The sequence below is a fragment of the Sprattus sprattus genome (assembly GCF_963457725.1).
Source record: "Sprattus sprattus genome assembly, chromosome: 9".
Taxonomy (NCBI): Eukaryota; Metazoa; Chordata; class Actinopteri; order Clupeiformes; family Clupeidae; genus Sprattus; species Sprattus sprattus.
In genome coordinates this window covers 24,876,759-24,899,458 of record NC_137928.1, presented here as the reverse complement: position 1 = coordinate 24,899,458, position 22,700 = coordinate 24,876,759, and the positions used below count along the sequence as shown (strand labels likewise).

The window sequence follows — 22,700 nt, the reverse complement described above, 5'->3', positions numbered from 1 at the left end:
TTGGCCCCTAGAGTCAGACACAGAGCAGCGAAACAGGTGATTAAGCTTCACCTTGGCCCAGAGAAAGACAGGAACAGAGGGAAATGAGGAGAAAGAGAGAAAGAAATGAGGTGAGGCGTAGGAGTGACAGAACGAAGGGATGTGAGAGCAGAGGAAAGAAAGAGAGAAAGAGAGCAGGGGGTTGAGGGAGGGGTAAGGGGTCCAACGAGAGAGGAGGTATGAGGGCGATTAATCTCAAGCCCAGAGATGGACGCCAGCTGTCCTCCTCCCAGACAGATTCATCACTGACAAAAAGAGAGATAGAGGGAGGAGAGGAAAGAGGGAGAGAGAGAGAAAGAGAGAGCGATGGAGATGGAGAAGAGATAGAAAGAAACAGAGAAGATCATCAATATCCTTCCGGAAAAATGTAGTGTTAGTGTGATTATCAGCTTCAGCACCATAAATGTGCTACGAGGTGCTAGCGCTTTTTCATGTGTCACATGAACTCAAAACACCGCAGGAACATATGTGTTCCGTGTGCACACACAAACAGATGAGTTTCAATGTAAAACAGCCACTGCCCACTCACCCAAGTGCTGTGGTTGCAAGTGCCATTTTATTTATTAATATTAAAATTATCCCATGGCCTCTTCCTGTAGGACACCTTCTACTGTGAATGTGACGATGGCTTTACCGGAATCTTCTGTGAGGAGTATGACGCGTGTCACCACAAGCCGTGCGAGAACAACGGCACTTGTGCCGACCTGAGACAAGGAGGACAGGGACGGAACTTCACCTGTGCCTGCCAACCAGGTGTGTGTGTGTGTATGTGTGTGTGTGTGTGTGTGTGTGTGTGTGTGCCCGCGCGCATGCGCGTGCGCGTGCGCGTGCGTGTGCGTGTGCGTGTGCGTGTGCGTGTGCGTGTGTGTGTGTGTGTGTGTGTGATGGAATAGAATTCCTTTATTCAAAAGTATCTCTCTTCCTTGTTGATGTTGACAATTGACAATACTATTTATACATACAGAGAAGAATCTAATTTTGTAATTTATTGTTTCCTTATATTTTGTCATACAGTAGTTGCTTTGTAGAATGTGTCCTATTAACATGATGCATCCTATTAATGTTATAGATTGTGTAACATTAACATGATACATCCTATTAATGTCATAGATTGTGTCCTATTAACATGATATATCATATTAATGTTATAGAATGTGTCCAATGAACATGATACATCCTATTAAGGTTATAGAATGTGTCCTATTAACGTGATGCATCCTATGAATGTTATAGAAGGTGGAATAACATGTTCCTTATGACACAGAAATGGGTTTAAGGGGCCGTAATGGTGTTCTGTATGTAAGTGTGGAACACCACGACTCTTCCCAGGGGACATCACTGACTACTACTGTCTGTGTTCCTCAAGAGGATGTAGGACTGTGGGGCTGTGTGGATGTGTGTGGATGTAGGGATGTGTGTGGATGTGTGGATGTGTGGATGTGTGGATGTGTGTGGATGTGTGGATGAGTGTGGATGTGTGTGGATGTGTGGATGTGTGGATGTGTGTGGATGAGTGTGGATGTGTGGACAGGAATAGCACCAGTGGTCTGATGGCACTGAAGGAGAGGCTTGATGAGCGTGCACAACCCTCAGTCTTTGATCTCGGCTATTAATATTATTCAGGGCCCAAACTTTGTCAGGACTGCAGTGGATTTTACACTCCCTTGAGAGAACTTGCACGCCTGTGTTTATGAGAGAGAGGGGTGAGGGAGGGGGAGAGGGATGGAGAGAGATAGAGGGTGAGAGAGAGAGGGAGATAGAGGGGAGCTGCATAAGCCTGATTTCCAGCCATATCTCATTAAGGTCTGGGGAAAAACAGCTGCAGAAATAAGCGCACACACACACACACATACACACACATACACACACACACACACACACACACACACACACACACACACACACACACACACACACACACACACACACACACACACACACACACACACCTCATTAAGGATTGATGAAAGAGCTGAAACTGAACACATCCATGTCCATGTGCAGACAATCAGGAACTCAAACTCACTTAAGCAATCATCCTTGGGCTTTAAATTGGTTCAGGATATGCAGATCTGAACCACCTAGAAAGATTTCTGCTGTAGTGAGCTGCACATGAAGGTCTTGTGAGGTCTTGAGCACACCTCTCACATAGCCCCTTAAAAGCTACACTGTAAAAAAAAAATCTGTAAAAAAACAGTAAATTACTGGCAGCTACGGCTGCCAAACAAAAACCGCAAAATTAAAGTAAAACATCCTAATTCAAATAAAGTGCAAAAACCCTATATTTACAGATATTTCCATTTAAGGATTTGCAGAGAAAAACTGTTTTTTTTATAGATTTTTCCTCAATTAATACAATCAAACACCATTAATAAAGTTACATCCCTAACAGTTTAGCAGAGAAAAACTGTTATTGTACAGATTCTTCCTAATTTATTACGAGCAAACACCTTTTATTAAGTTAGGGTACTAAAAGTATAGCAGAGAAACACTGTTATTTTACAATGTTTTCCTCGATATTTAAGATTAAAAACCTTCAATAAAGTGGCAGCCCTAACAGTTCAGCAGAGAAAAACTGTTATTTTACAGATTTTTGTATCTATTATTAATATCGAACACTTTCAATAAGGTGACAGTACTACAAGTTTAGCAAAAAATGCTGTTATTTTACAGATTCTTCCTAATTTATTACGAACAAACACCATTCATTAAGTCAGGCTTCTTTAATTAAGATTAAAAATCTTCAATAAAGTGGCAGCCCTAACAGTTCAGCAGAGAAAAACTGTTATTTTACAGATTTTTTTATTATTAATATCGAACACTTTCAATAAAGTGACAGTACTACAAGTTCAGCAAAAAATACTGTTATTTTACAGATTCTTCCTAATTTATAACGAGCAAACACCATTCATTAAGTCAGGCTTCTTTAATTAAGATTAAACACCTTCAATAAAGTGGCAGCCCTAACAGTTTTGCAGAGAAACACTGGTATTTTACAGATTTTCCCTCATTTATTACAATGAAACACCTTCAATTAAGTGACGGCAATTCACATTTAGCAGAGAAACTGTAATTTTCCAGATTGCTCCTACATTTTTATGATCAAACACATTCAATAAAGTGCTGACACATGCTCAAGATTGTAAAATGATGGTTTTATTTTGGAAGACAATTATTTCAAACATTAACTTGCAGGGTTTGTGATTGAAGAGTTTCAGGTGATGCAGAGTTTATTGATGGAGTACAGACGGGGAACAGGACACAAACAGAGTATACAAATCAACGAAAGGGTTAACAGACAGAGTTCTAACACAAAGATCTAGGAACATGAACTAAAGATCGCACAGAGTCTCACTGCTACTGTGCGCAAGGGCAAAGAACAGAGGTACATGGCTACAGGACGGACAAGACAGTCACATTACTCCCGGTGCCGTATGCACGGCACTCTGGATAATGCAGTCCTAAAAGTCTGCCGGCACCGAAATGGCTGACTCGGAAGCCAGCAGACAGGGAGCTTGCGGGGCTGGACGCCCACGGACAGAGAGCTTGCTGGGCTGGAAGCCAGCTGACAATGGGGTTGTAGTTGCCGGTGGCCGGAAGGCGGAATCCCAGGGACGTAGAGTGGGCCACAGATTTAGAAGACTTGGGCAAAGGTTTCACCCTTGTAGCGACGAGACCAAACACGGAGTGAGGGGAGTGCAGGTTATATATAGGAGTGAATCAGGTGTGTGTGATCATGTGATTTGGGACCTGAATGCAGTGCAGCTGGGATGGTGAATGATACTGATGACATGCAGCTGAGAGCATGAGTGAGAGTGAAACAGGTGTATGTGCTTGTGTGATTGAAGGGGGCGTGGCCGGAGCGGAGCTCAGCAGGAACATCACAATAGCCTCTACCCACAAAAGTTAAAACATTTGACTTCAGACTCATATTAAACTACATGGAGTGAGTCAGTCCATTGCAAAGTAATTTCCCCCTTGTCTCGTCTTTATTGTTCTGCATTGCTCTGGGCCAGCCAGATCCAAGGTTAGGTCAGGTCAAAAGTATTGGGACACCTGATCATCACACATATATGAGTTTCACGCACATCTCATTCCAAAACTACTCTATAACAGTTGCCTCTCTTATAGGAAGTCTTTCCACAAGATTTTGGAGTGGGTCTGTTGGATTTAGTGCCCATTCAGCATTAGGGAATTTGGACAATGCTCTTGTGTGACTAGACCAGGCTTGCCGATGCCGTTAGAATGGGTCCCAAATATGTATAGTGGTGTTTAGTTCAGGGGTGGCTTGATTTTAACCGAATGAACAAAGTGAGTCTGTGACGGGGCACCTGTGTGACCCACCACTGCAGCCTGTAGGCTGCTGCTTTTGTGGACTGGGTGAAGGTGTTTTGGTGTGTGTGTGTGTTACATGTTTGATGTTCATGTCTTTGTTCAGTTAAAATCAGCACACATTCAATGTCTTGTCTCTGAAATGTTCTGTTTATTTAGTTTAACAATAATCATATTGTCATATTTCATACCGTTTGTCAACCGGTGTTTAGTGTCTAAGTTTGTGTTGTGAAGATGGCGCGATATATGGAGTTTATGTTTAATGAGATTTGGCTGCTTTATTATGTGTCGGCTATGCCGGCACCAAGCCTAATTGCTACCATGTGTAGTCTGTGTTTCCTAGTTGATTGGGAGTTTGATTGTTTAGGTATGGCTGCTGTGAGCCACAGGTGTTGGTGCCTTGCTGATTGACACACCTGAAATCAATGATTGGTATGAGCCAATTCAAGGTGCTTGTCAAGGCTACTTAAACTTACCTTTGTTCTTTGTTCAGGAAAGTTGCCAGTTTAATAGGACGTAAGTCCTTGGAGCTCTCACGATGGGCTAGTTACCTTGGTCCTTTTATTTGCTTTTGTTTTGTTTCGTAGTGAGAGTGATCGTGTTTAATAAGGACTCTCACTGACCAGTTAATGGTCCTTTTTATACATGTGGTCTTATGTGAATTGCTTATTTGTTGGTGGCTTCATGCATTTGTCCTTAGTGAAAACTGTATTTTTTATATTGATTTAGTATTGTCAGTGTTTTAACTGCCTTTGTGCCTTATTTGGGTTAATAAAAATACCCATCTTTCTAACATCTTCAACCTCCTGAGTCCTCTTATGAGTAACATCTTGCTCTAAGCGTGAAGGCTATCCCGACCTTTTACAGAGTCTTATCTTATCAGGATAACCCAATCAGCCAGCAAGATAGGGAACCTGTAACTAATATCATAGGTTGACTGACCTGTCAGTCTGACACAATGCGCGCACCCAAGACTATTTTGTTGCTATCATATGTCCATGGTTGCTATGGTAAACTCTGCTAAGTCTGTGCGTGAAAAACATAAACTAATACTTTCCTTGACTGGTCCACACATGTGTCAATCATGACTGTAGACCAATGAATATAAAAAAGAATATATAAAAGAATACAAAGATATCCGAGTGCACAACAGAGAAGGTGGGATGTAATCAGTAATTCACGTGCATTTGTTTTGCCGTTTAGCCACGCAAGTTTTGACAGTTCTATAACGTAATGCAGGTGCACAACAAAACACATTTATTCTACATCATCATGGCTTCTAAAAATAAAACAGAGAGCCAGCCCCCAAAAAGATTGTTTTTATGGGGTAACAGTAGTATTGGAAGAGCTTCAACGGTTGGATGACGAGAAGATTGAAATAGAGTCTGGTATAATCAAAAAGCAGCAAAAGTCACGGAAGTGTATGGAGGGCTCACCGATTATTTATATTCTAACTTTTGATTGGGATGAGATATCAGTTCCAAATTTGTTCAAGTGATGGCATACCCTTGGGGGCACACAATTATATGACAAAACTGGGCATTTCTATTCATTTTCCTACTTACATCCACAGTAATCTAGATGTAAATGAAAAAAAATAGGGAGCGCCTACATTTTGGGAAGGTTATCGACATCTTTCTAAAATTTCAGATATCATATATGGTACTCATAGCTTGACGGGTACTCTGTAACATCAAATTGAAATTTTCCACCATACTGTGCCTAAAACTCAAAAGTAAGCCTTTACATTTGGGCATGGAATTTTTAGGTCATTTAGGAAAAAACATCAAGGTTCTAACAGGTTAAATGAAAATGGGTTTGCAAAAATGTTTATGCTGAATTAGTGAAGAATTCACTGTAAATTTACATAGAATCATGCTAAATTGTTAGTATGTACATAAACCATAATATAATGAGCTACATATTAAATTACAGATTATCAGTGTAATTTTATTTACATTTGCATGTATTTCAGAAAAATGGAAAATGTATGTATAAATAATACAGTTATTTTCTGTAAAAAAAATTGAAATCCATGTAATTTGTCATTATTGGCATTATCCTTAAAATAGGAGTCGTGTTTTTAATTTATAGTTAACCTCCATTATTATATGTAGTTTTGTATACAATTTCAAAAAACAGAAAACCACTGTAAAAATGTAGAGTTATTAACTGTAAAATTAGGTTGTTTTTTTACAGTGTAGGTAAGAATGCTTGATGTTAATGGGAGAGCTTGGCTGATTGGAGTGTGTGTGTATGACTGATTGCAATTTAGCTATTTTGTTTGTGCATTTGTCAAGTTAAAGGTGTGAGATCAGAGCTCACTCCTACCTGATTGTGTGTGTGTAAATGTGCACGTGCATGCGAACGCGTGCATGTGTGTATGCGCGTACGTGTGTGTGTGTTTGTGTGTGTGTGTGTGCATTCTAGGCTTTGAGGGGGATCGTTGCCATGCTCTGGTGGACCACTGTCTGTCTCAGCCTTGTAGAAACGGAGCCTCCTGCTCTAGTAGTCTTGATGGACCCCACTGCTACTGCCCCGAGGGTAAGCACCGCTCTTTACTGCTCTCTACTGATCTCTCTCTACCACTCTCTCTCTCTACATCTCTACCACTCTCTCTCTACCTCTCTACTGCTCTCTACTGCTCTCTACCACTCTCTCTCTCTCTATACCACTCTCTCTACCTCTCTCTACCACTCTCTCTCTCTACCTCTCTCTACCGCTTTCTCTCTCTCTCTCTACCACTCTCTCTACCTCTCTCTACCACTCTCTACCGCTCTCTACCTCTCTCTCTCTATCGCTCTTGTCCTCTCTCTACTGCTCTCTCTCTACCGCTCTCTACCTCTCTCTACCGCTCTCTCTCTACCTCTCTTTACTGCTTTCTCCCTCTCTCTCTCTCTACTGCTCTCTATCTCTCTCTACCTCTCTCTCTCACTGCCTCTCCCCTAAATGTACCACTGCCCACAGGAAACACACGCCACTCTTCTCACTATATAACTTCAAGGTGGTGTACCTCTCTTATACGACCAAGAAATGACTGCCTGCCCATACTGTATATAATATTCTATTTGAGCTCTACTAATCCCCTTCCATGTCATTTAACTTAATTTGTCACACGAATATTAAAGCATGTATTGAGTGCAGTACTGGGGAAAAATATCACAGACAGTGCCTTAAAACTTAATACAACTTCCTCATTGGAAGGAGACACAAATGAGGAAGACAGTGTAGTAAATGGTTTATTACAAGTTAATAACATGTTAAATGAATCAGACTTGGTGTGGGGCATGATGTTTTTGTCAGCCACAACATCATTTTGTGTGTGTGTATTGGGGTGTGTGTGTGTGCATGTGTGTGTGTGTATTTAGTCAGGGTTGTCCTGGTTATAGCCCTAACTGTGTCGCGGTGCTGCCTAATTTAAACCTCTGCTTCCCCTGTGTGTCCCAGCTGTTCTGTAGCGACCTGCTGTCCCCCCCGCCCCTCTTTTTACACACACACACACACACACACACACACACACACACACACAGACACACACACACACAGAGACACACACACACATAGGAGCTCTGTGTGCTGCCACGACTCTGTTCAGAAGCTTGTAAGGGGAAAATGGCAGAGGATGAAGTTTACATCCAAACTTGAAGGGTCAATACCGCCTGTGTCTCAGGTTGAGGACTGATCCAGCAGCTTGGGTTGTGAGAAATGACCAGCTGTTCTCAAACACCACCGCATGAAAAATCGTCACACCACAGCGCTGCACACAGGACCTTAAATCCACTTCTCTTGCGCCTGTCCCTTCTTTTCTCATTTTATTCCAGGGAGCAAAATAATGCAGCAACAATGTGGACACAGCAGCTGGGTTTTAAGTGGCCATTTTCTAGCTAATTAAGGCCGACTTTGTTTTTTCTTTGCTTTGTTTTGTTTTTTATTTTCTACGGGTTGTAAATATTTAACATCCCCAGTAATCCTGCGGTATGAAGCCGCGCTGCGCCCGCTTCCAGTAATTACAGGCTCCAATCCTATACAATGCATTTTAAAGTATGCTTCCAATCACGATGCAGAACAAAAGGCCATGCCAGGCAAGGAGAGGCCTTATGGCACCTCAAAAGTTTGTTTTCCGAAGAAATAAACAAACAACAACACAATTAGATAAAGATGTAAAGAAAGGAGCGGAGTGTCTTTATGTTAACCTTGAGAGACCCTTCTATCCGATTAGGGAACAAGGGAGAGACAGACATGAGGACACTGACTGGTGGATTCAGGGGGGCAGATACTCCGGCCTGTCTGAAGAAACGTGATAAACAGGCGGATAGTTAAGCAGGTTATGAAGACAGGGAGAGTCAGGGGAGAAAAGGAAAACTCTCGAATGTATTTAATAAAACACACACATGTGTGTGTGTGTGTGTGTGTGTGTGTGTGTGTGTGTGTGTGTGTGTGTGTGTGTGTGTGTGTGTGTGTGTGTGTGTGTGTGTGTGTGTGTGTTCACACAAACAACCAAACCCACAAGCAGGTTGCTTAGCTCATCCATCTGGGCATGAAACTTTGTGACTAGTGAAGATGAAGACACCCTCACACACATTCCCTTTGTCGACTTTTGCCAACAAAGGTTTCATAGCCTCTCTAAGCTAAACATTGTGTTCAGCGCAACACATAACCTGCAGCAATCCACACACAAATACATCAATCACATTTATTTCCAGCGCGATGCCTGCAGCAATAGTGCAACATTTTCCATACTTCAGCATAAACACAAACACACACACACACACACACACACACACACACACACACACACACACACACACACACGCACACACACACACACAAACACACACACACACACACACACACACACACACACACACACACACACACAAACACACACACACACACACACACACACACACACGCACACACACACACACACAAACACACACACACACACACACACACACACACACACACGCACACACACACACACAAACACACACACACACACACACACACACACACACACACACACACACACACATAGACACAATCACACACGCGGAACTGGGCACAGACATTAAGTCTGGAGCAGACAGGGTCCTGACGAGGGCCCGACGATAGCCAGACGAGGGCCAGATCCATTCTGACGTTTGCTGGGAAGGAGCTGTATTAGTTAGTAATTAAACTGTGTAGAGACAGATACAGAGGGCTAGACATTTGAAGAAGGATGGATGGAAGCCATTGAACAGGGGCAGCCCTGAGATAGAGATAGAGATAGAGACAGAGAGAAAGAGAGAGAGAGGCAGCAATGTGTAGATGGATTAATGTAGAGGTAAATATGGTAGTGAAATAACAATTCAGCAATTGATAGAAAGATGATAGAAAAAAAGATGTAAAAGTAAAGCTGGTGAAAAGAGAATGAAGGGAGGATGGAGGGATGGGAAGGTAGATGGATAGAGGGATGGCGTGAGACAGATGAAGGATAGATGGCTAAATTTAGTGTCTTGTGTGACTCTCAAGAGGCCTGTGAAGACATCAGCCCTAAGTGCTTGTCCTTCACGATCGCCTTTGGTTTTTACGCAAGTGTGTGTGTGTGTGTTTGAGTGCATGTGTATATGTGTGTGTCTACTAAGATTTTGCTACCCCTGTCACTGCTACCCCTGACCCTTACCGCCTGTGACAGATTGTGTTATGGGATTATTTGTGGAGGTGTCCTCAGCCCAGTCATCACCCTCAGTCCCAATCTGTGGGTTCCACTGAGACATCGCCAAGGCAACCAGATATCTGATGCAGTAACTCCTACTCAGTGATGCTGCAGATTTTCAGTGAAGTGAGACCAGGAACGGTCAACACATTTTGAATCATTTTGAGAATAAAATATATTATGCTCGGTTTACTTCAAACAATAGTACAGGATTACTCATGATGTTCTGAATATTAACAAGAATTTGTGATTTTTGAATAGTTCCATACATACCATGGAAGGTTCAACCCAAGGCATGACAGTTTATTTTAGCTTAATTTCAATAACATTGTAGTATAGATGAAATGGTTGTGAAAGTTATCAAAAATGTGTGAAATCAGACCTTACATTTGTGTCCTTAAATCTCCATTATATCAAATGAAGACATAAGAATACACAAAAACAAAACTTTAAATACTATTACAAAAACATTGGAAAAATTAAAAAATTTGATAAAAAGATCATCTGTCTGAAGCCGGTGATATTTATCTCTCTTTTAATAATTTGCTAGTATATGAAGATTTATAAGCTTCCCTATGCAACAAATTTCCACTTTTTGAGGTATGTTTTTATTAGCAACCCTTTTTTTAGTTTCATCGTGGAATGTATTCTGGTGGTATATCTTCATGTGAAGGACAGATAAACACACCTGTCATTCTTGCCAGCTGTCCAGGCTATGCAGTATGTAGTTTTGTTTACGAAAATGTAAGGAAAGCCTTCCCAGCACGCCTTTGCCAGCAACATTGCCAAAAGACGCCAGATGTTGGCAAGCTTTTATGAGTGTGTGTTTGTGTGTGCTTGCTAGCAGATGGATATGTATATCAGTGAGTGGGTAGCTGTTTGTCTATGAGTAGTTCCAAATGTACGCTATATGTGTGTGAGTAATTGTATTTCTGTGAGTGTTTGTGTGTGGGGGTATGTGTATTATGTGTGTGCGTGTGTATGTGTGTGTGTGTGTGTGTGTGTGTGTGTGTGTGTGTGTGTGTGTGTGTGTGTGTGTGTGTGTGTGTGTGTGTGTGTGTGTGTGTGTGTGTGTGTGTCTGTGTCTGTGTCTGTCTGTCTGTCTGTCTGTGTGTCTCATCTAACTAATGCATGTGTTAATTCCCATAGGAGTTGCAGTGATAGGATTGATATGTTGTGTGTGTGTGCGTGCGTGCCTGGTGCATGGCTGTGTGCGTGCATGCGTGCGTACGTGCGTGCGTGCGCGAGCGGGTGTGTGTGCCTGTGTGTGTGTGTTGATGTATGTGTGTGTTTACTGACATCTGACTAAGCATGTTTCTGAGTGTGTATCAATAACTCACTTCAGAGTACACTTCACCATTCAACCCCAGACAAACACACTCACTCACTCAGATGGAATGAAGTCGAGAGAGAGAGAGAGAGAGAGAGAGAGAGAGAGAGAGAGAGAGAGAGAGAGAGACAACTCCAACTCCTAGTCATACTAATGAAAGAGGGACCTCATTGGGACACTTGCACTAGATTAGCCTAAAGTAAACACGGACAGCTTCACTATGAACTAACTGACAGACTGTAAGGAAGAGGAGGAGTGTGATGTCTTCATTGAATATATCTAAGTGTGTCTGTAAGTGCGTTCTGTTCTATGCCAAACTCTCTTTTTTTCATCTCTTCTGACGCACCATACGATGAGTAACGCTTCAACTCTGATTAAACTCTCTTTTCTTCTTCCTTCCTCTTCATCCCTCTCTCTCTGCTGCACACTTCCTCCCTGACCGATTTTATTCTTCTATTTTATCACTGCTGCTCCTTCCTCTCCTTTTCCCTCAATCCTTTCTCTCTTTTATCCTCCCTCTTATCACACACTCTTTTTTACTTTCCCCCCCTTCTCTATCATTCCATTTGCCCTTTCTCACCCTACATCCTCACCTCCTCCTCCTCCTCCTCCACCTCTCCACCTCCTGCTCTTCTGTCCCAGGTTACCAGGGCAGCCTCTGTGAGCAGAAGGTGGATCCGTGCGCCTCCAGTCCTTGCCATAACAACGGCAGCTGCGTGGCCCAGGCAGGAGGCTCTGCTCTGGGCTTCAGCTGCACCTGCCCCCAGGGCTTCACAGGCCCCACCTGCGCCCAGCTGGTGGACTTCTGCGCCCTCAACCCCTGTGCCCACGGCATCTGCCGCAATGTGGGCACCAGCTACAGGTGCCTATGCGTGCCAGGTGAGTTGCCAGTGCAGTCTGTGTGTGTGAGTGTGAGTGTGAGTGTGAATGTGAGTGTGAGTGTGAGTGTGTGTGTGTTTGTTTTTTACGCCTAGCATGCTAAGTGAAATTGTGTATATGTGTCTTTGTTGATGTGTGACAGAGAGTGGGAGGGAGAGATGCTGACTGGGACCCTGTGCTTGTTCCTTTCACACAGGCGTCTGTTCTGTGTCAGTATCTCTGTGATACATTATTTAGTATTCATTATTAGAGTTTCATGACAGATAATTGTGTGTGTGTGTGGGCCCCCACATGCAGTCTAATGGTAACAAACACCCCTAGCCCCCACCAGCAGATTTAAACCCGTCAACACATGTCATCAATAAAAGGCCGGACTTATGATCAATACCCCATCAATACCATAATGAAGCAATCCATAGCCTTTCCTCACGGCCTGATGCCACAGATGCACATCAATCTCATGCCTCATTTCCTTACAGTCATTAGTAAATGACGCCAAATTAAACCCCCTGCCCTCCCACCTCCCCCAATCTGTGCACTCGTTGGCTGTGTTGCTGTGGCAACTGCATCCTGGTGGCAGTGACTGACAGGAGATGAAGGTCGTTGGTAATTATTGATTGGCTTGTTATTGTTCTGACTCACTCTAACTGGCGACCAATGGAGCGTGGCCGTGGCTAAAAGGGTGTTATTGGGAGCGATGTCTAAGCCCAGCTCGAGATGCAGAGTCTAGGTCAAGCACTCATGTCACAGACACAAACACACACATACACATACACACACATACACACACACACACACACACACACACACACACACACACACACACACACACACACACACTCACACAACTCACACAGGCACCCATATACACATATGTAAAACTTTGTAAACAGAGCTACACATATCCTGCTGTTCGTGTATAAATACATAATGCTTGCAGCAACAATGCAGCAGTCTTCATACATCTGCACGAATACAAATACACTACCGAAAACACACACACACACACACACACACACACACACACACACACACACACATCCACACGAACACAAATACACTACCAAAGACACACACACATACACATCCACACGAACACAAACACAAATACACATCCAAAGACACACACACACACACACATCCACAGAACACAAGTACACTACCAAAGACACACACACACACATCCACATGAACACAAATACACAACCAAAGACACACACACACACACAAATCAACCAAATAAAACATGAGAACCACTGTACAGAATCTCTGCATACCCTTCTTGCTGGATCATTTGAGATTTCTGCAAATATAATAGAATAAAATTAGGACATTCACTGACAACCTTGAGGATGGATGTAGAGGTGAACTCCGGAATGCACACAGACACACACAAGCAGACAGAAACACACTGTTGCACACACACATTCACTCTGTTGCAGCATTCATCTTATCCATCTGAATCTTTGTCCTTCTTTCTTTTCGTTTGATCTCCTTGTTTTTTCTCTCTCCTCCCTTCTCCTCCTCCTTTGTCCTCCTTTCCTCACCTCTCTCTCTCTCTCTCTCCCTCTCTTTCTGTGTCCTATGTGCCGTCATTCATCACCCCCCCGCCCCCCCTCCCCATCCTCTGCTGTCTGGTTGCCATAGTGATAGGTCTGTTTCGTGTCACGTCACCAGCTGTCTTTGTCTACAGGCCGTGACTGCACCAGCTGTGTCCCCAGAGGAGAACGGCAAATGACAATGCAGCAGTCATTACAGTGTGTGTGTGACTGTGTGTGTGTGTGTGTGTGTGTGTTTGTGTGTGTGTTTGTGTGTGCATTTGACGCTATTTGTGGCTGTATGTGTGTGTGTCTGTGTGTATTTGACTGTGTGTGTGTGTGTGTGTGCAGAGGTGTTTCAGGGTGTTGTTTATGCATGACCTTCTTCATGAATATTCCTCTCTGCATGTGGTCTGTTGACTTTAATGTGTGTGTGTGTGTGTGTGTGTGTGCCTGTGATAAGAATAGCGACATATTGAGCAGTTTATTTGTGTGTGTGTATGTGTGTGTGTGTGTGTGTGTGTGTGTGTGTGTGTGTGTGTGTGTGTGTGTGTGTCTGTGTGCTTTGCTCGTAAAGCAGCTGACATTTCTCTGTGTTTTATCTGGCAATGAAGTCACATTTTTACCTATCCCACAACACACAGTCAATCAACACACACTCTAACCCACACCTGCTCACATCCCATTTCATCAGAAACCCTCTTTATGAAGGCAGAGGATACAGACCCCTCTCTTCCATAGACACAGAGGTCAACTCCCTTAAAAAGCTCCCATTGACTTTAACCTCCACACATACAGTAGTGTACGAGACTGACGGAGAATGAGAGTGGGTCACAGAGGACACGTTGAGCTGGCTGCTAGAATGCTGTATGACAGGCTGTCACAGTGAGTAAGACCTGATGCCGTGTTCAGCCTCTATCAGTGTGCTGTGCTGGGCTGTGTGCTGCAGGGTATTCAGAGCACACCTCTACAGCCTCAGGTCCACTTTTACGCAATGTATGACTCTGTCTGTCTATTTCTCATGTACATGGATGTATGAACGCACACACACACACACACACACACACACACACACACACACACACACACACACACACACACACACACACACACACACACACACACACACACACACACACATACACAAAGTCACACTCTTCTCTATAACTTTCAGCCTTTATCCTTTTCTCTAAGTCCACTCACTCTCTCTCTCTCTCTCACACACACACACATAGACACACACACACACACACACACACACACACACACACACACACACACACACACACACACACACACACACACACACACACAAACTCTCTGTCTCACACACACATAAACACCCTAGGGGGAGAACAGTCTGTGCCACTTCAGTAAAGTTCCTCCTTGGACTAAATGGTCTCTGATAGAGGAACTGAATGTTCTGTGTTCCCCTCAGTGGTTCTGTTTTTCGCCCGACCTTGGATCCTGAGAGAGTTCTGCTCTCCGTTACTGAATGAAACTGCATGAGAAACAGCAGCTCTGCTCTTCTGAGCACATCTTAAAACAACACTACACCCTACTGGCAGCTCACTGTCATTACACCAAAGTGCTACGCACCATGGAGGTATTGAGAGAACCATGTTTGTAACCTTGTTTACTCTTGCTCTCTGTTTTTCTTTCTCTCTTTCTTTCTTCCCCTCTTTCTTTCTCCCTTTCCTTCTCTGTCAGGTTATCATGGACTGTACTGTGAAGAGGAGTATAATGAGTGCTTGTCAGCTCCATGCCAGAACCATGCCACCTGTAGGGACCTCATCAACGCCTATGAGTGTGTGTGCACCCCGCAGTATGACGGTACGCCACAGTGTTAGAGCCATCGTGTGATGCATTTTCTTATGTGCATACTCAATGTTAATCGAATACGCATCTAATGCATCTATGGTTTGTGCCAGCTATAATTTACGCTTTTAAATAGGCATTTATGCAAGTGGTAAAATGCCATTCTAGATGATGGTTTATATTAAATTTTACAGTAGAGCCATGATTATATGTATATACACGTCACCCGGAGAAGAACCCGGCAGATTTTTGAATTGGAACTTTGTTTGGTAAATTGGATTAAGTGATGATTGAGTTAATGAGTTAAGAAAAAGCAAGTTGTGCGCGTTTCCTGGTTGCATAACCTGGTTTTCAGTACTTATTGCACTGTTGTACTGTAAGTGTACGTGCGGGTATGTGTTGTAATGTGCTGGTAATATAATGTGCTGGTAATATAATGTGCGTTGGTGTGTGTGTGTGTGTGTGTGTTTGTGTGTGTGTGTGTGTGTGTGTGTGTGTACGTCTGCATGCGTCTGCATGTGTTTTGCAGGAAGGCACTGTGAGATCTTTAAGGACCCCTGTCTGAAGGTGCACTGCCAAAATGGAGGCCACTGTGAGAGTGCGGGGCTCAACAGCTCCTGTGTGTGCACCCCTGGCTACTTAGGTAAGCTCCAGCCGGTGTGTGTGTGTGTGTGTGTGTGTGTGTGTGTAGGCACGTGTGTGTCTGTGTGTGTGTGTGTATGTGTGTGTGTGTGTGTAAGTGTGTGCGTGTGTGTTCTCTCCTCACCTCTTCTCCCCCCTTCTCAGGGCAACACTGTGAAATTGACATCAACGAGTGTGAGAGCAATCCCTGTCACCATGGCGGCACCTGCATCAACCAATCAAATGGCTACGCCTGCCACTGCCCTCCCGGGTGGGTGGGTGGCAACTGCGAGATCCGTAAGTACCCAACCACACACACACCTGCACACATCGACAAATACAGATTCTGTGTCTAGGTCTGTGTGTGTGTCAGTGCCCATGTCTGTGTCCATGTGTGTGTGTGTGTGTGTGTGTAAGAGAGAGAGAGAGTGAGAGAAAACATATCTTAGAAGGGAACAGAATATAAGCTTAATGTTAGTATCGCACATTATATGCCCTTTTACTCCTAACTAAACAAAAATGAAAACAAAGCACCAGGTATTGATGATATTAACCCCACCATCTCTCTCTCCCTTTCTCTCCCTTCCTCCATAGACCTGCAGTGGAAGCCGGCCCACCCTGACGAGACCCTGACCAACATGCCCCGTCACTCCCTGTATATCATCATCGGGGCGCTGTGCGTGGCCTTCGTCCTCATGCTCATCATCCTCATCGTGGGCATCTGCCGCATCAGCCGCATCGAGTACCAGGGCTCCTCGCGCCACGCCTACCAGGAGTTCTACAACTGCCGCAGCATCGACAGCGACTTCAGCAACGCCATCGCCAACATACGCCACGCCAGGTCAGAGAGACGGGGGCAAGAGAAGGGGGGGGGGGGGGGGAGAGAGAGAAGATGGGGAGAGAGGGAGAGGGGGAGAGGGAATAAAGTGGAGGGAAAAAGGGAGAGAGGGAGAGGGGGGAGTGGGGAGAAAGGGGAGGGAAGAGGGGTGAGAGGTAGAGGGGAAGAGAGGGAGAGGGGGAAGTGGGGAGAAAGGGGAGGGAAGAGGGGTGAGAGGTAGAGGGGAAGAGAGGGAGAGAGAAGAGGGGCAGAGAGAAGATGGGTAGAGATGGAGAGAAAGGGGGGAGAGAAAAGGAGTTGCAGACAAAGAGACAGATTATGGAGAGACAAGAAGGATGTTTAGGAATGTACTTAAGACACTGATGAATTACTATAAAACAGTGGACCAGATTATTTTATATGATAGATTATTTTTGAAATATAATGGTGTCTGTAAAAAGGAATGATGAGTTAATTAATAAATATCCATTCATGATGGACTTTTGTTGGTCTTTCTTAGATTTGGGAAGAAATCTCGGCCTGCTATGTATGACGCGACTCCCATCGCCTATGAAGACTACAGTCCCGATGACAAGCCTCTGGTCACACTTATCAAAACTAAAGATTTGTAAAGCATACACACACACACACAAACACTCGCAAACACATACACAGACTAACACACAAATAGACACTCACACACACAGCACATACATATGCATATGAGCCCAGCCTTTACGATCAGTCAATGCCAACCATCCAGTATTAATTTTTTAAAAGGGCGTTATCATAAACATTATAAGTGTTCTTCAAAAGCAAGAGAAAATAACGACATGACACACAAACAGAAAGATCTAGAATTAGACCCCTCGTTGAGGTCGATATGACAGCATTTCACTCCTCCCATTCTCCTCGCCACGATGCTTTGTGATGTTTGCGGGACTGACTAGTGCACACGCAGACTTCTGCTGTATAGCTGAATGTGAGTAGTCGTTCACCTGCGCAGACTTGTCATTTTTCTGTAGAGGGGTGGGAATATGTAGGGGTGGGGGTGGGGGTGGGGGGTGGTGTTTACCTTGCCCTTCAATCTCCATCCGCTCCGTTAAGTGTAGACATTGCAGGCAGTGCTAGCAGTCCTTGCTGATGTAGTAGTCATAGATGCACTGGCCAACTCAGTGCGGTAATGATATGTAACTTATTAAAAAAAAAAAACTATGTAATGATTTCAACAGAGGTTTTTGTTTAAAGGAAAAAAAGATTCAATTTGCAGTAGGAGGCCTTAACTGGTGCATGATAGCATTCATTGGTTTCTGCATTGCATATAGAAACCCTGCATAATGTGTAACGGTATATTTTGTGTTTTTTATTTTTACTTTGCTGGAGAGGGTTTCGTGCCATAATCTATTTGTTCTTCTACTATTTCTTGTTCTCGAATTTTGTGTTTGTAGGAAAGTTCATAATGAACCAATGTATCGTCAAGGCAGTTTAAAAAAAAAGTGCTTTTGCAACACTAATTATTAAAGTAACATTTGATTGTATTATGTTGGTTTGTTTGATTACAACTTTGTTCTTCCACTACCTTACACCCTCTCTGTGTTAACAAAAGCATTAGAGGACATATGTAAACTAGAGGTAGGAATGGAAGGATTGAATGAAAAAGAAAAATGTAAAAGGTTGGAGAAGTGGGTCAAAGAGGATTACCTGCTTGTATTTGGTTCTGCTGTGGTGAAGCAGGTAATTGGAGCTCATGGTTTTAAGCAATTAAAGACACAAACTGAAAATGATTAAGAAAATCTGAGAGGAGAGAAGAGTAAAGAAGAGAAGAGAAGAGACGAGGATGAGATATGTGAAGGGGGGAAATAAAGAAATAGAGAAAAAACTAAAGGGAAGACAAACAGGACTTGGACCAAGAACATTAACATAGCATTTAACATTCACTGTTTAAAAAGGAAAAATTATCATTAGCTCAAAGCAACATACACCACTGTTCACATAAGATACATCCATCTACTGTTAGCCTGTATGAAAACATTTGACTCGGGTTCAGATTTCGTTAGGTCCCCTTTCTGCATATGTTATATGTTCCAACATATTGGAGTGAGGTCAATGGAACCCCATAATGTTGGCCCTCGTGTAGAGGCAAGAAAGGATGAATGGTTCTTGGATCCACTTTGGTTCTCCAACAGGGACTTCAACTTCAAGAAGATGGTTCAGTTCAGTGTCTGCTCTGGTTAGCATGCCTGTTCCAGGTAGTCCGTCTGTTGTACAGTATTTGTGCGTCTGTGTCTTTGTTGTCTGAGTGTGTGCAAAAAGTATGTGTACATACATGTGTGTGTCTGTACTGTATGGCTATGAATGAGTGGGAGAAAGAGAAAGAGAGAGAGAAAGAGAGAGAGAGTAAAGGAGTGGAGAGACTGAACGTTGTGGTCTTGTCTCTCAGGGTCAGGCCTGATGTCTGTAAGATGGACAGCATGGTGTCATGCCCATACATTCTGAAGAAATACTGCCAAAATCGGTTGGCCATATTAGGAAAATTGGGGTTAGGGCTTTATGGGGCCAAAGCATGTGTAGAATAGAACAAATCTGCTAGGTCCCCCCAGGATGAACCATATTTTGTTTAATCACCGCCATTTTTAAAGTCCGTCCAATGGCCTAATTTCTGACTGGGCATATGCTCTCCGTTATTTTACAGTCATTAGTCAAGACTTCTTCTTCATGATCTTATCCTGTTAGATGGGGGCTCATGACCTTTACTGTAGTTCGTCCTTGTCATCTTCCCCTCTCTGTAGTTATCTGTCTCTTTTCCCCTTTTTCCAATTTGAAGAAGAGAATGTTCATGTGTTAATTATCTGTGCTGAATGGTGTAATAAAGATTTTAGCAGACCCTTCACATAGTGTTTTTTGTTTCTAGTTTAGTTTGCATATTTGTGTGTCCTTGTGGTAGTGGTGGTGGTTTCTATTATGACTTGGTAAGTGTTTTTCTTCACTGGTATCTTCTGTTTTTGTTCTGGATGTACAAAAACAGCTCCAAGGACCCCAGAGGCTTCCTTCAAGCTCCCTCAGTGAAGAAACTGTTCCAGGGACTAACATAATGATGCAATCTACAAGTGCTTAGTCTGAATGAGTACACACAAATAACTTTGAGGAAGAATTCAAAGTATTTGTGAGTCTGATTTGACAAAGATTGAACATCTGTTGCACAGGAATAAGACAAGCGGAGGCCAAGAGAAAAATGTGAAAAAATACTGATGAGAACAGGAAGAGAGGGAATAGAAAGAGATGAGAGAGAGAGAGAGCGAGTATATGAATCTAATGGGCATGAATATAATAAAAAGGCATAGCAGAAACCACACACTTGAAGGACATGACTCCAATAAGGGGTCTACTTAAACACATCTGAAAGAAACAGACAGGCACAGAAAGATATGTGGAGAAACCGAGTGTGAAGGAGGGAGAGAGAGAGAGTATGAGTCTAATAAAATCACATACCAAAAACAGACATGGGGGAGAGAGGGTATGAATCCAATAACAGGACATACCAACAGATAGACATAAAAGAGAGATAGACAGGGAGAGAGCGAAAGAGAGGTAATATGGAGACAGATACGAGACAGACAGACGGGGCGGGAACCCTCTCCCGCGAAGAGACAGCTCCTGATTGGCCTGCAGCTGCCCCTGCCCATATAAGGTGCGTTGGACTGTTAGTGAAGTCATTGACCTTTGCTGACTTGTGGCGGAATCCAGATGTTCCCTGGCATAAACATCTGTAAACACGTTGGAGTGTGACGGTGTGCCGATCTCAGTGCCACCCCCCATCCTCCTACAGTCCTCCATCAGCAGGGGGGGGGGGGGGGGGGATATGAAGAGAGGAGACGCAAAATTACTAGAAAGATGAATGGACTGTAAGACGTAAAAAAAAAAAATTAAAAAGTGAATGAGGAATACAAGACAGTGTAGGAGTGACTGAAATAATCTTACAAAATGAAGAATTAATTTATAAAAAGAAGTGATTATGAAGGAAGGGTATGAGGAAGCGGTATGACAACCAAGTTAAAAAGTAAAGCTGTCAAATGGCTGAGAGCTAAACCCTGTGACCCTGTCAAGCGCTCTGGGGGTCATCCTGCTGTGCTTTTGGGGTTCTATTTCAACACATCCAATGACAAAAGCACATTTGACTGCCCCACATTCCTTCTCTTCTCTGAGAGAAAGTAGAGGCCAATTTACAGGTCACTGACTGGTGCTGCGACAGGAATAGACTGAGTATTTCCCCAAGCACTGCATATGCTAACTGACAAACTTTTATTTGAACTTAAACTTTTACTTTAACTAATAAACTTGATAAAGGTGCCTTTTGTATTCGTGTAGTAGCCTACCTGTTCTAGGGTTAGAACTAGGGAGACATTCAGACACAGTGCGCCAGTCCAGACACGGAATGCGAATTAATTTATTGTCCACATTATTGGCAACGCTTCTCTCCATCAAGCGCCCACTGCAGGCCAGTTCTGTGACGAACCGAGGGGGGAAATAGGCAAGGGGGAGGAGAAGAGAAAAGAGGGGGTTCGCGTGTGTTTTTTCGCAGGCGGAGCTTCGTCCTCGCGAACCATTGGAATTCACCGTCTGTTTTCTCGGGATCGCGGGAGCACCGGGGTGAGGAGAAGCAGCGAGCCAGCGCCGCGAGCGGGCACATGCGAACCGGAGTGCTCACCAACGAAATTCCAGCTGTTGTGCTCATACACACGCACAGTCACACGCACGGACTCACCACACTCACACACATACATACATACACACATCCTCACCCACACACACTCACACATACATATAGCCTACCATTCACAGAGACGAAGAACAAGCAAATCCCTTCATTATGTGGCAACCTGCGACAGAGCGACTACAGGTAAGGGCAATAAATCTACCTCACAAATGTACACCCCGTCATTAGGGCTTTTGTGGTTTTCTTGAGATGTGGTTTTCCTCCTCTAGCAGCTTTGCCGCGGTTAACGTGAACACCCCCGAATTATCTGTCTTGGTACCTTCAGTCAGCCTACCTTTCCTGGATATTTCCTTTGTAGAATGCAGGGGGGTGTTGCATTGCGGACTCGGATTCTTTATTGTTAGTACATTGCTGGTGGACTGATTAAAGACCAGGGACCCTCCTTCCAATTGACTGAACGTCTATAGACGCGAGATAAATGCCCACCCCTAACCGCTGCGCTTTTCATTATCCAATTCAAGTTACGCCGTACTACGTAGCCTACAGAGTGTACGTAATCATATTTTTCCGGACTCCCGGGATGAAACAGGGCAGGCACTAACTCACAGACTGCTTCTATCTCGAGACAAAAAACAGTTTTACCTATGCTTGCGTAACGTAGGGCCAACGTGCCGTTGAACTAGTTGACCCCCCCCCCCCCCACACACACACACACACACCTCCAGTAGACCTAGTTTTACTGACAATGCCTTGCCTGCTGTGCATTGAGCAAGCTCTCTACTAAACCCTGTACACGGGTTCTCTTTCAGTTTGCAGCTTTTCGCCTTCAAGTCTTTTGATGCCACATCTGTTGTCAAGCTGTGTCTGCAGAAACTGGAAAGCTTTACGTTCTTGAGAGAAGCTGCTTCCCCTCA

The 22,700-nt window shown here is 43.7% G+C and overlaps 2 protein-coding genes across 2 annotated transcripts in view; both read left to right on the top strand.

Annotated features, from left to right (window-relative positions):
* Positions 1-17,704, top strand: part of dner (delta/notch-like EGF repeat containing) — a gene marked incomplete at both ends in the record, with an annotated part of 51,704 nt that extends 34,000 nt beyond the window's left edge. The window contains 8 exons of the mRNA XM_080844747.1: positions 639-792; positions 6,802-6,915; positions 12,042-12,278; positions 15,527-15,649; positions 16,164-16,277; positions 16,421-16,552; positions 16,850-17,096; positions 17,593-17,704. Coding sequence (XP_080700873.1) covers positions 639-792; positions 6,802-6,915; positions 12,042-12,278; positions 15,527-15,649; positions 16,164-16,277; positions 16,421-16,552; positions 16,850-17,096; positions 17,593-17,704 — 1,233 coding nt within the window. The remainder of the gene's footprint in view (positions 1-638; positions 793-6,801; positions 6,916-12,041; positions 12,279-15,526; positions 15,650-16,163; positions 16,278-16,420; positions 16,553-16,849; positions 17,097-17,592) is intronic.
* A 4,020-nt stretch (positions 17,705-21,724) lies between these two features.
* pid1 (phosphotyrosine interaction domain containing 1) overlaps positions 21,725-22,700 on the top strand; it is a 28,402-nt gene continuing 27,426 nt past the window's right edge. The window contains exon 1 of the mRNA XM_080844816.1: positions 21,725-21,969. Within this exon, the coding sequence (XP_080700942.1) occupies positions 21,940-21,969 (30 nt within the window). The 5' untranslated portion in view covers positions 21,725-21,939. The remainder of the gene's footprint in view (positions 21,970-22,700) is intronic.